This window comes from Coturnix japonica, chromosome 7, assembly GCF_001577835.2.
Source record: "Coturnix japonica isolate 7356 chromosome 7, Coturnix japonica 2.1, whole genome shotgun sequence".
Taxonomy (NCBI): Eukaryota; Metazoa; Chordata; class Aves; order Galliformes; family Phasianidae; genus Coturnix; species Coturnix japonica.
In genome coordinates, this window is record NC_029522.1 from 8,722,593 (window position 1) to 8,736,938 (window position 14,346).

General features: G+C 48.3%; 2 protein-coding genes across 13 annotated transcripts in view; one reads left to right on the top strand and one right to left on the bottom strand.

The window, feature by feature from the left end:
- Window positions 1-8,019, bottom strand: part of MLPH (melanophilin) — a 36,451-nt gene extending 28,432 nt beyond the window's left edge. Inside the window, exon 1 of the mRNA XM_015868099.2 lies at window positions 8,003-8,019. The gene's annotated coding sequence lies outside the window, so the exon portion shown is untranslated. The remainder of the gene's footprint in view (window positions 1-8,002) is intronic.
- COL6A3 (collagen type VI alpha 3 chain) overlaps window positions 3,941-14,346 on the top strand; it is a 53,212-nt gene continuing 42,806 nt past the window's right edge. For 3 of the 12 annotated variants that reach the window (XM_015868081.2, XM_015868082.2, XM_015868083.2), the window contains exons 1-3: window positions 3,941-4,241; window positions 10,355-10,504; window positions 10,981-11,598. In XM_015868081.2, the coding sequence (XP_015723567.1) occupies window positions 10,417-10,504; window positions 10,981-11,598 (706 nt within the window). In that variant the 5' untranslated portion in view covers window positions 3,941-4,241; window positions 10,355-10,416. The remainder of the gene's footprint in view (window positions 4,242-10,354; window positions 10,505-10,980; window positions 11,599-14,346) is intronic. The other 9 variants (XM_015868077.2, XM_015868079.2, XM_015868088.2 and 6 more) reach the window with 7 other exon arrangements.

The following is a 14,346-nucleotide window of genomic DNA, read 5'->3' on the forward strand; positions in this document are numbered from 1 at the left end:
CAGGGACAACTGGGCCAATTCCACTTTCCGGTTTGCACTTGGTACCCCAGCAGCACTAATGAACTGAAACCTCATTAAAGGAAAGATATCTGGATGAAGGATGGATGCTGCGTTGCTGTTATCGCTCTCCTGCAGGCAGATGCATTGCTCTGGGCATTGCCAAGACCAGCCAGCAAGTTGCCCATACTGCGAAAGATCTTCTGGGCAAAAAAAATTGACTTTTTCACATCCTAAGGAGCTTCAGCCACTTGCAGGGGAAAATTCAGCATCTCCCACACCGTGGCTCACCATCTCAGCCCAAAGCCACGAGTACCACAGTGGTAGCACAGCCTCAGATATGCACCTTGAGCACGAGTTGTTCCATATGCTTGATGCAAATCACTTACAAGCCCCCAAGGGATAAATATATATCCCAGCCACACACATGGCATTTCCTGTTTTTTGTGTGCATTCTTTCAAATGCTGATTTTCCAAACAAAACAGTCACAGTGTTGAGACGCTGTTTATGTCAGCTCCTCCTAAGTTTATAAGTGAGAGAGCGCACAGCACAGCCTGGAACATGATACATGTCCTTAGCATAGGGCTTTAATAAGAATGTACCCTAAGGGGACCAGCACATGTGGTACATCTATACCAAACTTCGCATCTTCACTGCTCTCCCTCATAGCATTTCTTGTAACAGGCACCACCTGGAAGCATCATGTATGGAAGCAAACAGGAACAACTCATTGCAACATTTTGCTTTGGCCCAAGCGCATCGCACATCCATTTCCAGACATCTCTTATTCTGAGAAAGAGCTCAACAAGCTTTTTTCCTAGAAGCCGAGCATCATGGCTCACATTACAGTTTAGTGACCTACAAGCTGTGCATTGCATTGTGTTAGAAGGAAAGCATCCTCAGTATTTACATAGTTGAGAGTAGTTTGTTCCTTGTCACAGGAAAGCTCTTGTAGCAGGATGTCTCTTTTTGCAGGCTGCAGCTTAGGCAGGCGCCAAGTTTCTTCAGTTGAGTTATTATCTCCCCTGCAGTCCATGCAAGCGTGGATTCAGAGAATATACATCCATACGTGTAGCCCATAGGCTTGTTTTTATGACTTCTGCTGGGGTTATCCCACTGTGATTTATTAGCAGCATTAGCATCAGGCAAAAACACTGCAACAAAACAGGCACGCTTTTATGGGATTCCTAAGTTGTTCTTCCCTCCAGGAGGATTTTCCTTCTGGTTGCATAGGAGAGAAAACAGCTCCCTGGGATGGAAATTCTGCAGTGGTATTTCCCTCTCTGTGTACTCCAGAGATGCTCCTGCTCCTTCTTTCTCCAGCTGCTTCAAAGCCAAGGGTGCCATCAGAAGTGGTACAAACGCCTCAGGAGGCATTTGCACAGAGGCAGAATAACAACAGCAAAATAATAATAATCCAGAAAGTGCAGAAAAAAGCAGAACAGAACAAAGCCTCAGAAAATATTCCCAGGATTCCCTAACTAGGGTGGTGGCTGTGTGGGGAGTTTTAGGAGGAAAGCAATGGCAACTGCTTTGGTGCTAATGAGAACCATCTATCAACAAGCAGAATTAACATGCAATCTGCAGTCCTACCCTACTTTTAGCAGAGCAGTCCTCAGCTCTTTTAACTCAGCAAACATGGCTTGGGGGTCACAGCTTGACCCCATACATCCAACCACATCACAGACGGCTGGGTTAGTGGTGGAAGAAGAACAGAGTGACCTTTGGATTTGGTGGAACTCACGGATTTTACCATCATCATAGAATAGCCTCAGTTGGAAGGGAGCTTAAAGACCATCCATTTCCAACCCCCTGCCATGGGCTGGCTGCCCCCCTCCAGATCACACTGCCCAGGATGCCATCCAGCCTGGCCTTGAGCACCTCCAGGGATGAGACAAACTTCTCATGGCAATCTCATGCATGGTATGCAGCAGCCCCGCCTTCTGGGAGCAGGCATTATCCAAGGGCTCAAAGGTGGCTGTGGCCTGCTAGGTGCCCAAGTAGTCCCTGGAGGAGAAGCCAGCAGATGGTGCTCAAGGATGGAGCCACAGTGGGATGTTGCATCAGAAGTGGAACAACTTCAGGATTGCCCCAATCTTTGCACGCTGTGATATTCAATGCAATGCCCAAAGCTTGCCATGGACACTAGGTCTAGAAATCTGCTGAGCTCCAGCAGGTTGTAGCAAGCTCACTAGTCCAAAATAGGGAATAGCAAGTTGCATTTGTATCTTACAGCCCAGATTTGTGGGTTTTGTTTTTTTTTTTTACTAAGCAGAGGTATGGCTCCTGCTACCCCCACGCATTCACAACAATCAGTGCACATAAAGCAGCTGCTTAGGTGGGATGGAAGCAAGCCCGTGTGCAGGTGAATTACACCAAGGAAACCCACAGTGCATTTCTTAGATTGCATGTAGAAATGGCTCAGCTGAATCCCATAGATATCCAGAAAAGTACTGCAGAATGCTGCCTCTCTGTTGAGATTTTGAATGGCCTCAATCTGAGACCCTTATTGCAGGGAGGACACCTGGAGGGTCCCCTTTGCATCAGGGTGAGGGAGCAGCACGCAAGGTCTTTTCTATTGCGGGTGGAAAGAGAATTCCTAAAAACCCTCTCCTTGACTCATAACACTCAGCACTTCCAGTTATTAATACTCCAGGGAGGAAATCCTGCTAAACTTAGTCAGTGCCCTCCCTTGCTGTCTCTAAAAATTGCTGCCATGGTGTGATCCAATGACCAGACAGAGCTGTTAGGCGGCTGGGGACAGAACAAAGCCTTCCCCTTTGGGTGTTCCCCTATATTTATTTCCCCTTGGGATGCTGCAGTGATCTCCTTTGGGACCACAGAGCGAAGGAGCCCAAGTTCTCCATTTGCTCATGCAGGGGAAAGCTGGGGCTTTCCTGACTGAAAGTAGAGCAAACTGCTGTGGGCTGATTGAAAAGCACAATGATAGACAGAAATAAAACCAGTTGTGCCAGTACTGCACTGGTTTCCACTGGTGGCAGCCAACTGGACCTGCAGGGTTGTGCTCAGAGTAAGGCTGTGTGGTGCTGAGTCTCTTTGCAGGGCCAGCTTTCTCTCCACACCACCACCAGAATGAGCTACTGCAGCAGTTCAAGACCTCAGCATTTCCCCACAGCATTCCAGCTATTTTATTTTAATGGGGCTGATCTTTCAAATAGCAGAAAATCTAGAGCAAACATCATAAATCCCCATTTGAAACAACAGAAGAGAGACTGACCATTTGATTCCCAGGACACGACTGCAACTCCAGCCTCATGCAGACCAAAGCAAGGGCAAGAAATAAAAATTACTGCTTCTATACCAAATGCTCTTGCAAAAACACAACCTGAACCAGAATTAAATGTTTAATTTCAGCTTGCAGAGGGCTAAAAACAAATCCCAAACCCAGTTAGTGCTGCCTAGTGAAAGGTTAACTGTAGGTATTGATGGCACAGAGGTGAAAAACAAATCACAAACTGCTCACTCATCTGACGGGTGTAACACCTTCATAAAGTATTCTCTGGGCTACATGTATTAGAAAACAGCCTAAGGGGCAAATGTTGATTTCCCGAGGGGCACAAGGAGTGGGGAACGTAACCCTTACTTCTACTGCTGCATCTGATGGGAAACTGCATGAAAAGGCTCTTTCAGGTCGTGCTCGTTGTGGATGGGAGGGCTCAGCCGGGCTCTCCAGCATCCCAAAAGGGCTTCGAGGGAGCCCTGCGTAACTTGGTACGGCCCTTGGCGCTCCCTGGCTGCCTCCAGCATCCAAGCCCAGCCCTTCTCAACTGAAAGGCGTGCGATTAAAATAATTCACCATCCCATTTTTCGCCTTTATAGATAATAAGGAAATAGCGTTCTGGGAAGGGGAAGCAGCGCGGGGAGGCGTCCCCGGGGGAACTCTGGTTGGGGCGGGGACGGGGGACAAGAGGGTGGGAAGGAGGGAGGAAGAGAGGGAGGACGGCGTGCGATGAGCAGCTCTGACCTCAGCCCCTCCGCCGCCGCCAGAGCACAGCATCTGGATCCCATTTGCAGCGGCCGGCCCCCAGCGGTACCGCGCCAGCCGCCTCCCCCGGCCCCGCTCAGAGCCGCGGCGGCCGCCTGCTGGGGAACCAGCGCACCCCGAGCGGCCCCTCCGAGGAAGGGAAGCGGGGACGGTGAGCGGCACCGGCGCGGCCACGGAAAGGTGCTTCGGAAGGGGAGAACCCCGGGATAAGCGATATATTTTAGGGGTTCACTTTGGGTAAGTGCCGCTGCCCGTGCGGGAGCTCGTAGCTTGCGCTCGCCACTCTTCGTGGCTGCTGCTTTCTTTTTTTTTACGGGGGAAATGGTCCAAAGAGTTTTAGGCAAAACTCAACAGGAGAGGCAAAAGTCTTAGAGGAAAGCCGTGTTTTCGCTTTCGTTCTGCAGGGAGAAGCAGTGCTGCAACAGGCTTGTAAAGCATGACACCCCAGGAGCCTCCGTGCAGAGCCGGAGCACTGCAGGTGCAAGGGGATGCTCCGGGAAACACAGGATTGAATTAAACTCACTTAAAACCAACGGGGTTTCTCTACGGGTGTTTGCCTGCTATGCTTTGACAGCACTGCTGCAGCACTTCGGTGGGGTGGGAACACAGAAGAGCTCAGGAGGGAGTATCCATGGAATAGGAGCCCCAGAAAGGACATTTAGGGGTGTGCTGCTGGGGAGCCTGCTCTTGGGATGTGGTCTGTGTGGCTGCCTGAGCATAGCAAGGTGGGTGCATGCATGGGACCCAGTGAGGGCTCTAGGAGGGGCAGTGGCAACCTAAGAGGGGCTCTCATTGCATCTTCCCTGGGGTAATCCCCATCTTGGAGTTCTTTAAGGCAGACCTGGTGTCTCTCACCCTAGGGCGAGAGGGATGCCTAACAAAGACTTGCCTACTCTATGTGGGTCCCGCTGCTGGGCTCGTCCCCTGCAATGGTCCCATCATCTCACAGAGATTGGCTAATGTCAATTTTTCTCTCTAAGGGAAGGGCTCTTCAGCCCAGCACAGAGCCAACCCCACTTTCCCTCCATAATCCCCTCACTATCAGTGCATTGGGATATTTCAGGCAGCAATGCTCTCACCAAAGGGAGACAATGACTAATGGAGGAGACATCCCACCACCCTCTCTCCACTGCAGAGCCCTCCCTTCCCAACCCCAGCCTGGTTGTAGCCAAACTGGTTTCCTGACCAGGCACAGAGGCCAAAAGGGGCTGGAGTGGAGGTGGCCAAAGCCACTTTCCTTCCAGCAGGCGCAAAGGGGAAACTCTCAGCTCATTCCTGGTGATGATTCATAGGGGCTCCCAGGGGAGAAACGCTGCATTTTTCAAACTTCTGGCTTTACCCCATTACTAACTAATTAAAAAGAAAAATCATACATCAGTATGGATGGTCAGATAATTGCCATGCTCAAGTAGTTCTGCTGCTGGGGAAACAACCAAACAGTTTGGGAGCTTTGTGGAGTCCAAAACATCCCCAAGGCACAGGGACAGAGCAGGACACCTCCCTAGCACCATCCCTCAACTCACCAGTGTGGACTTTAGGAACCAGGCTTTCTAATCCCTCCTGGATACAGATTTGATCAGATTTAACCTCTTTGCAGAGATGTTCACTAACTTTGGGGGGCTGGTGGTTTCTCTGCAACAGGAGCAACATGCCCCATGTGATTCAATTCATTCATTCATTCTTTCATTCTGTACCTCTCCACTTTCCTGCAAACCCTCTGTGAGTTTTGAAACACTCTATTTTCTATTCAAAGCATTATCTCCCCTCGCTTTCAGGGAGAGCTCAACCAACCCCCATTGCTACCAGGGGAGAAATGCTGTTTCTCTCCTAACTTCTGAGACGTGCCTGTTTGGGAACATCCTATTCCTTGCATCACTGCAAGCTCTGGCCAACCTCAGATTATTCCCTCATTGCTTTCGTGCTTGACTTGCAATGGGGACGATCCTGCTCTATGCAGTGCCAGGCTTTGGCTGGCATTGCATGAATCGTGGCCAGCCTGCTGCCCACGTGCCCATCACTTTTTCCACCTTTTTTAAGTGCTCTGTGTTCCACATTAAGGGGATGATTTGTCTGAGCAGAGAGGCTTATGTTACCCTATATAAAGAGTCATTGATCTTTGAGGGAGTATCCTCTTTTTTTTTTTTTCTTTTTCCAGCAAATACTCCCTTCCCTCTTAATAACAGCCCTATTTTAGTCTCAGCCTTTAGGTAGGGTAAAACAAGCAGATTTTAAGCCAATTGCATGGTTAAAAGAACAGAAATGAATATGCGATTCATCTGAGATGCTGGTATGCTGGGTGTGATATGAAAGCAGCGCAACCCCGGAGCTCTGCTAAATGCTAAACAAGCTTGCCAAAGCAGGAGGATTTTCCATGCTTTTGGGCTTGGTCACTTGCAATGCTCAGGTCTACGTTGGTGGGAAGAAACTTTTTCAGAAGCAGCCCTCATTTTTCCAGTGCCATCAATGCCAAGAGGCAGCAGCATTAAGGGAAACCCTCCAAAAGAAGTGACCCACCCCACACACACAAAGTGCGGATTTAGGGCCCCACAATTGCTTTTATTGAAGGAATTTTTGGGGAAGAGCCTTAGGGCTGGACAGGAAAACGGGACCACGTGTAACTTGGTCTGGGACAGCATCCCAAAGGCTGGCCAGCACCCATCTGCATCTGCACGTGACACACATTGCATTCCTATATGCACCAAAGCCATAGACACTTCCCCTCCCTTGAAAGCCAGCCAGCCCAGCTGAGAGGCATATGCAACGAATCAAAGCGATATGTAAAAGCTGGAGTAATTCTTTCCTGCCTTTTATGTTTTGCTTTTTAAATCCTGCTCATTTGCTTTGTGCTTCTTTGGATTTTAATTATGCTCTGGTGAGAGAAACACACACAAATGGATGATCTGAAGTTCGAAGCGCCCACACAAATATAGAATGCTGTGAGTTGATCAACTCATTGCATGCTTGTCTGTGCATAAAACAGAAAATAGCTGCTGGGGAAAATATTTAAGGAAATCATTGCGTTAGTGGCAGAAATGGTTGCCTTTTGAAAGCATTATTGGTAACAGATGCATATCTTCTGATGAAATGGAGGAGATGCTGTTGCAACCAGAGGTCACCACACGCTGCATCAGCTCGAGGCAGATAGAAAAACTGCAGATTATTGAATACCACACCAGTCCATTTGATCACATAGCAGCTATTAACAGATAGGGTCTCCAGGGTTCCCTACCAGCTCAGAAAGCTCTTTGCTCTCCCAGAAGCACCCCAGCTTCACAGAATCACAGAATGACCCGGGTTGGAAGGAACCTCAAGGATCATGAAGCTCCAAACCCCTGGCCTGGCAGAGCCACCAAGCTTCCACATTTACTAGATCAGGTTGCCCAGGGCCCCATCCAACCTGGCCTTGAACACCTCCAGGGACAGGGCATCTACAGGGTCCCTGGGCAGCCTGTTCCAGGACCTCACCACTCTCCTGGTAAAGAGCTTCCCCTAACATCCAACCTAAATCTCTCCTCTTTCAACTTAAAACCATTTCCCCTTGTTCTACTATTATCAGCCCTTTCAAACAGTTTACTCCCCTCAGCTTCAGGCTTTTCAGCCTTTCTTCCAGGCTTATAGTGGCTATATCAAAAGCTCTACTGGAGATTCCACACCTGAGGCTGTGAGAAACTTTCCATTGAGAAATTCAGTGATAAATTCAGTATGAAAATAACCTGCTCAGATAGTAAGCCACAAGAAAGCATTTGCAAAACGGACACACATTAGCAACCACAAATTAAGATGAATTGCTTTAAATTCACATTCTCTGCTTTTGACCTCCACCTCCTACAAGCTGAATCCAGCTTCTGTGGCCAGCAGGAGCTGTAGGAACAGCAGATAAGGGTAGAAAAACGGAGCAGAGTAGGTTATACCTTGCACCTTGCCCAAACAAACCAAGCAGCCCAACCCAAGCAACAAAAATCAACTCATCCATTTCTTCCACCAAGCAGGAGACTTACTGTTTGCTCTATCAGATGAAACCTGAGCAGCACCTTTACTTCTTCTCCACAGCCACCCAGCACCTCACCTTACTCTGTGGTTAGGGATAAAGAGGAAACCCATTAGGGAACACTTGTGCTTAAAGGCTCCTCTTCTCCCTGAGTGGTCAGTCAGTCTCAAGCAAACACCTGTTCCCAAACACTTCTCTGCCTCTCTCCTTTTAGCTCACCTGGATGTTAAGATGTGATGCAAGAGGGATTAACACAGCTGTGTTAATCAACAGGGCTCTCTGCTTACATGTAACCAAAAATACAGTGATCACAGAGATAGCTGGAAATAGATCTGGGACCCTCTAAGGATTAAAGCAGAATAGAAGGCAATTAAAAGAATAGCCAGCATGTTACTGCTTGAAAAATACATCCTAATTCTAAGCTGGATGGATCAAATCAAAGAAACCCGAGACTGAGTGTTGGTCCAGCACAGTGAATTGGGCAAGGTTATCTCACAGTGTCCTATGGGTGCTACACAGCTTTCCCATCACTGAGAGCAAAGGAATGATGTGTGAATGAGGGGGAGTGTCCAGTAGAGCAGGTTTTCTGTCACTGGAGGCACTGGGATGTTTGGCTTGGGCTCCAGTAGCTGGGAGATGGATGGTGGCCAGATAAGAAGGCAGTTTTTTAGACTATAAATGATAGAGATACCCCAGCTGCAGCTGTTGCCTCTATTAATTGAAGAGTTGCCAATAACAGGGAAGTCTTGTCCTGTCTTAAGTAATCCTGCACGCTAGCTGCTGGCTCTGGGTGCCTATTAAACAGCTCTCCACCTGGTGTTATTACTGTTACATACAGCAGTAGGAGAGTCAGAGCCTGACTTGTACTATAAGGGCTCTTGGTTGTGCTCCTGTCTGTGCCACATTTGCCATTTATGCATCTTGCAAGGCTTTGCTGATAGCGCAGGCTGTTTAACCCTCCAAGACTCTCCAGGTTGCTGAGACTGATGGAGCTGGCAGCAATGGCTGTGGGAAAATTGATCTTCCTTCTCAGCAATGACCCGGTTAACAGCTCAGTGTATTTGAATCACTTTTGGCTCATTTGATTAATTGAGCTCCTTTGGGGGGATGAGAAGTATTATATCACCGTGCTCCCTTTTGGGAGGATATTTTCATAGTGAAACAAGCGTTTCTTCACATCCAAGCCTACAGAGCTGGTTTCTGCTCTGTAGGCCTGGATGTGTGGATGAAATAATAAATTGGCCATCTCTATGACAACGGATACACAGCTCTCCTGAAGGAGGCATTGTTTCAGAAGGTTTGCCAGGTGGATCAAAGATAAGAATCATCCATAAATTATATTTTGGCTCCGGCACATAAAATATTACTCTTGGTGCCTTTCCAAAATGTGGTCAGCCAGCACAGACTATTCCACCACTGGGGCTTTGAGCTTGAGGGAGTCCAAGGGCTTTCTGCTGTATAGCCAGAACATGTGGCTTGGTTGGGCCTGGGATAATTAAGTTTCCGTTCGTAGCTGTGGGAGAGCTGAAAAGGTGAACTGAGGCAAAGAGGGGCGTTCAGGAGGATCTGCCTTCTGCAAAAAGTCAAACAAGGAGCAGCAACAGCAGGAAAGTGTGCTTTGCCCAGATGTTTTGACTAGTGCCCTGTGGGCAAGGAGACGGTGGCCAGATATTTTGGTTGCTGAATGATCAGAGAAGAAATCGAAGCTGAATATTTGCCAATATACTCAGAATTACCTGGGCAGTATAGGTTAAAACAAAGCCATCTATGCCCCACAGTGATGACTGGGTATCAATGATGGGAATGACTGTTCTTTTACAAAAAAAAAGAACCTGACCAGCATTAAAATCATTGTTACCTACCAAAACATCACCAAAGCATCATAAAACCACACAGTTTGACTTTTCTATCCCATCTCATCTGTTTAAGACCAGGTACATGAGTGGAATCATAGAATATCCAAAGTTGGAAGGGATCCATAAGGATTATCAAATCCAACTCCTGTCTCCGTATAGAACCACCTAAAAATTGGACTGTATGACTGATCACAGTCACCCAGAGGGTGGTGATGCACTGAAACAGGTTGCCCAGGGAGGCTGTGGGTGCCCCATCCCTGGAGGCATTCAAGGCCAGGCTGGATGTGGCTCTGGGCAGCCTGGTCTGCTGGTTGGCAACCCTGCACATAGTAGGGGGTTGAAACTAGATGATCGTTGTGGCCCTTTTCAACCCAGGCCATTCTTTGATTCTATGAACATCCTGCATTGACATCTTCCTGTAGGAGGTGGGATGGCTACAAGTACACATTAACAATTAGGTATTTAATAATGACCAGGCTACTAACCCCGTTCTCCCTCTCCCTTAGGTCTCACATCAGGTGCTTTGAAACACGGAGAATAAAAAGGAAAACTGAAACAAAAGAACAAAATGAGGAAGCCCCGGCATTTGCCCCTTGTGGCAATACTTGGCCTCCTGCTCTCAGGCTTTTGCTCAGTTGGTGCCCAGCAGCAAGCAGGTAAGACGAGATCCATTACTGACCACAGTCCTCCACGAGCACGCTGCTCGCTCGCACCGAGATGTTCGCACCGTTTGGTTTTTAATGTGCATGTCAATGGTACATTGTGGTTTCTCTTGCTCCTCTACTCCTATTGGGCTGACCTCAGAGCCTGGACCTTCCCCAGCATGTTGCTAGCCTGCAGGCCAGCTCCAGGATGCTCTGCGTGGCTGGGGTGCGGGATGTGGGGCTTTGCCCCAGCGTGGCCCCAAGTGGGTTTCCTCCAGGGCAGGGCTGTTCTGGCCTCCTCCTTGCATGTGTATGAGCGTGGGAAGCGGAGGGGAGATGCGAGAGGAGCACTGCCACCGACCCGTAGGGAGCAGATGGGTTTTTAGGAGGTGCCAGCACCCTTTGGAGTGGAGCTCATGGCACTGGGTTGAGGAGGAATGCTTGTGCTGACTGCTAGAAAATCCTAAACTCCATCTGTTTTTTTAAAGCTGTCAGAAACGTTGCCGTGGCTGATATAATATTTCTAGTGGATTCCTCTTGGAGCATTGGGAAGGAGCACTTCCAACTCGTTCGAGAGTTTCTGTATGATGTTGTAAAGGCTTTAGATGTGGGAGGAAATGATTTCCGTTTTGCACTGGTCCAGTTCAGCGGAAACCCGCACACAGAGTTCCAGTTAAATACATACCCCTCTAACCAAGATGTGCTCTCCCATATCGCAAATATGACTTACATGGGGGGAGGCAGCAAGACTGGAAAAGGATTAGAGTACCTAATCGAGAACCATCTCACTAAAGCTGCTGGAAGCAGAGCGAGTGAAGGCGTCCCCCAGGTTATTATAGTGTTAACGGATGGACAATCCCAGGATGATGTGGCTCTGCCATCATCTGTCCTTAAATCAGCTCATGTAAACATGATTGCGGTCGGCGTGCAGGATGCGGTGGAAGGGGAGTTAAAGGAAATAGCGAGCCAACCCTTCGATACCCACCTTTTCAACCTAGAGAATTTTACTGCTCTCCATGGCATAGTTGGAGACTTAGTGGCAAGTGTCCGTACCTCCATGACTCCAGAAAAGGCTGGAGCCAAAGGACTGGTTAAAGACATCACAGGTAATGGCCGACTGCTGCGCTCTGTCCTGGCCATGCTGGTGGCTTCTGTCAGCATGGTGACCGCTGGTGCTGCACTGTGTGAAGCCTTTGTGAGGGCGGACTAAGATGGATTGTCAGAGGTTTAAAAACAAAGGTTTGAAGCGTATGGCCCTGCACTTGTACTTCCTGGGTATGCCATGGTTTGCAAACAGAGCTGAAATTCCCACTGCAGGAGGCAGTGCAGGAGCCCTGGCATGGGTCGTTGTCCCTTGGAGACATTCTTCTGCACTCACAGTACAGAAATGCAAGCTTAGGGCTTCTGCAGAGCTCTTAAATCGCCTCATCCTTTACACTCCCCAGGTAGGGAAATAGGAGAGAAGCACATCAGCTCCGATGGTTTTGAACCAAAGCCCTCTGTGGTCTGCACAGGTCCCTGCTGGCTGCAGGGATGTGGGATGGGATGTTCCCTTGTAGCTGGTGGGGCAGTGCAAAATGAGGTCTGTGCAGGGGATCCCAGGGACATGGTGGGATGCAGGCATCATAACTGAGATGCCACCATAGCTTGAAGCAGCGCAGAGTTGACATGCCAGGGTTTGGTCCCCCTGTCCAAGACCTCATGGCCTTTTTAGGTTTGGAGGATGTAGCTTCTACACAGCCTTGTGAATACAGTGGGGCCTTGGGAGACTGTATTCCCACAGACAGTGTGGGGTGACTCTAGAAAGCCCCATTATTTTTCCTATTTCAGCTGAAGACAGCAGAAGCAGTGCTTGCGGAGAGTAGTTTGGGTAAGAGCTCCAACTCAGCCAGTTCACAGACCTCACTTCTCCTCTGCTTGGAGAAAATGTGCGGTTTCACAGTCCCTTTTTGCCATGCCACTCAGTTGCCTTCTATCCAAGCTGGTGATTCTCACCTGCCGGGGCACCAGACCCTTCTTTAAGATCTCTGCATTCTGCTCTGGCTTCAAGGAATCTGCACTGACCGCAAGCTGGGAACCGATTTTGCCTGGAAAAGATAAGAAAGCCTTCCTCTGTCCCTCCTCTTGTTTATGAAAAGGCAGCGTGTAAAGGGCCTTCTGAGCAGCTTTGTTGTGTTTCAAAACAGAAGTCCAAGAGATCAAACCTTTCTTTTTATTCCTGAGACTCCATCTGAAGGTCAATAGCTTGTGGGGTGACGTAAGGCAATGGCAGTGTGATGAGGTGTAACATTAATCTTCTGTGTTGTCTTGTCTGATTAACCCTCACGCCACCCCACTGGGTGCTCTCCATCACTGCATGACACCGAGCGACACCAAACGGCTGTGTTCACACGTGTTGTTGTTTTTTTGTGTAAAGTGCTTGACAGGGCAAATATCCAGGTCACGTGAAAGCCACAGGGAAGAAAAGGAGCTCCCCCAGAAAGAAGATGTAACGTTTGCCATTTCTAAGGAAAACATGCTGATACATGTGTTAAAGGAATGCCATATAGGATGTGCTGACAGCGCTGCAGAGGCTGTTTAGCATCATCACTGTGAAGGGCCACAGTGCTTCCCTGCTGAAACCAATAGGGGAATTGGGCCTTAGCTGCTGGCTGTCATCCTCTGGGACATGCCAGCAGGTAACTCCACAGATGTGCCAATTCTCAGATGCTTCTTTAAAAGCTATCAAGGCAAATTCCCACTTTGTGTACATTAGGAAGCATTTCCAAGTTCGTTTCTGCTGAGAGATAATCTTTGTAAGCCTTCCCATCCCCTCCTATGTCACAAAATTTAAGCTAATCCTACTCTTGCAGTTTTGTCCCAGCACACTCTGCACATGCTATCTGTGGAGTACCATTAAATACGTAAAAAGATGTTACATGGCATGACAGTATGTGGTGTGCAAGGCATGGTGCAATTAATAGTTTGCCTAAGAGCTAAGGATGTCCTTCTTTCAGCTGCTAACTCCATGCAGCATTGATATATGTAGAAATGCCATGGATGTTACCCTAGAAATGCACCTGAATGCAAAGAAATAACATGAAAGAAAACCAACCAGCCCCACAGTATTTCCAGTATAGAGCACCAGAGCTGTTGGTCTGTGGCAGTCCCCAGAGCTGACTGGTGTAAGTATGGAAGTCAGCCTTGAGTTTGCCCTGGTGTATTCATTAAAACTGAGCTGTCTGTCTCATCTGATCCTTCTTGCTTAGTTGTGTAACAAGCATGCGTTCATTTGTCCTCCAGCACAGTCTTGTTCCATAAATGTGCACTGAAGTACAAGAGTTTTTACAGTGATGACAAATTATCCAACACACCTGTTTCTTAAAAACTGTTTCCTCTTTTGCGGGAGCAACCAGTGATGATGTAATGATGCCCACCGATGTCTGAAATGCCATTCCTCAGGGTATCTGAAGCAGCGCTGTATACTTGGAGATTTCTCTTTGTGTTATGAGAGTGGAGCGTGAGCATCCTAACCACAAACAGCACAACTAAGCCAACCCTAAGCACTCTCACAGCACTTGACTCAGCTTTGGAAAAGAATTCCAGAGCACTTTGCAATTCTGAACTGTGTTGGCGTTCTCCAAGCTGGGGTTGGCCATTGAGTTGGCCTAGGGAAATGGTGACTCCATGGAGAGCCTTTCTCTTTGCTGCTGGAATTGCACAGTTGAGTCTCTCGGTGGCATTCTGGTGCATGAAAACATTTACTAGAGAAGCAGCTACACAGTTGCCAAAAAATGATGGATGATGCTCATTGCAATGGCTGCAGGTTTATTCCTGGCTCTGCTAAACTGTGGGCCAGTTTTGCTACTAGGTTC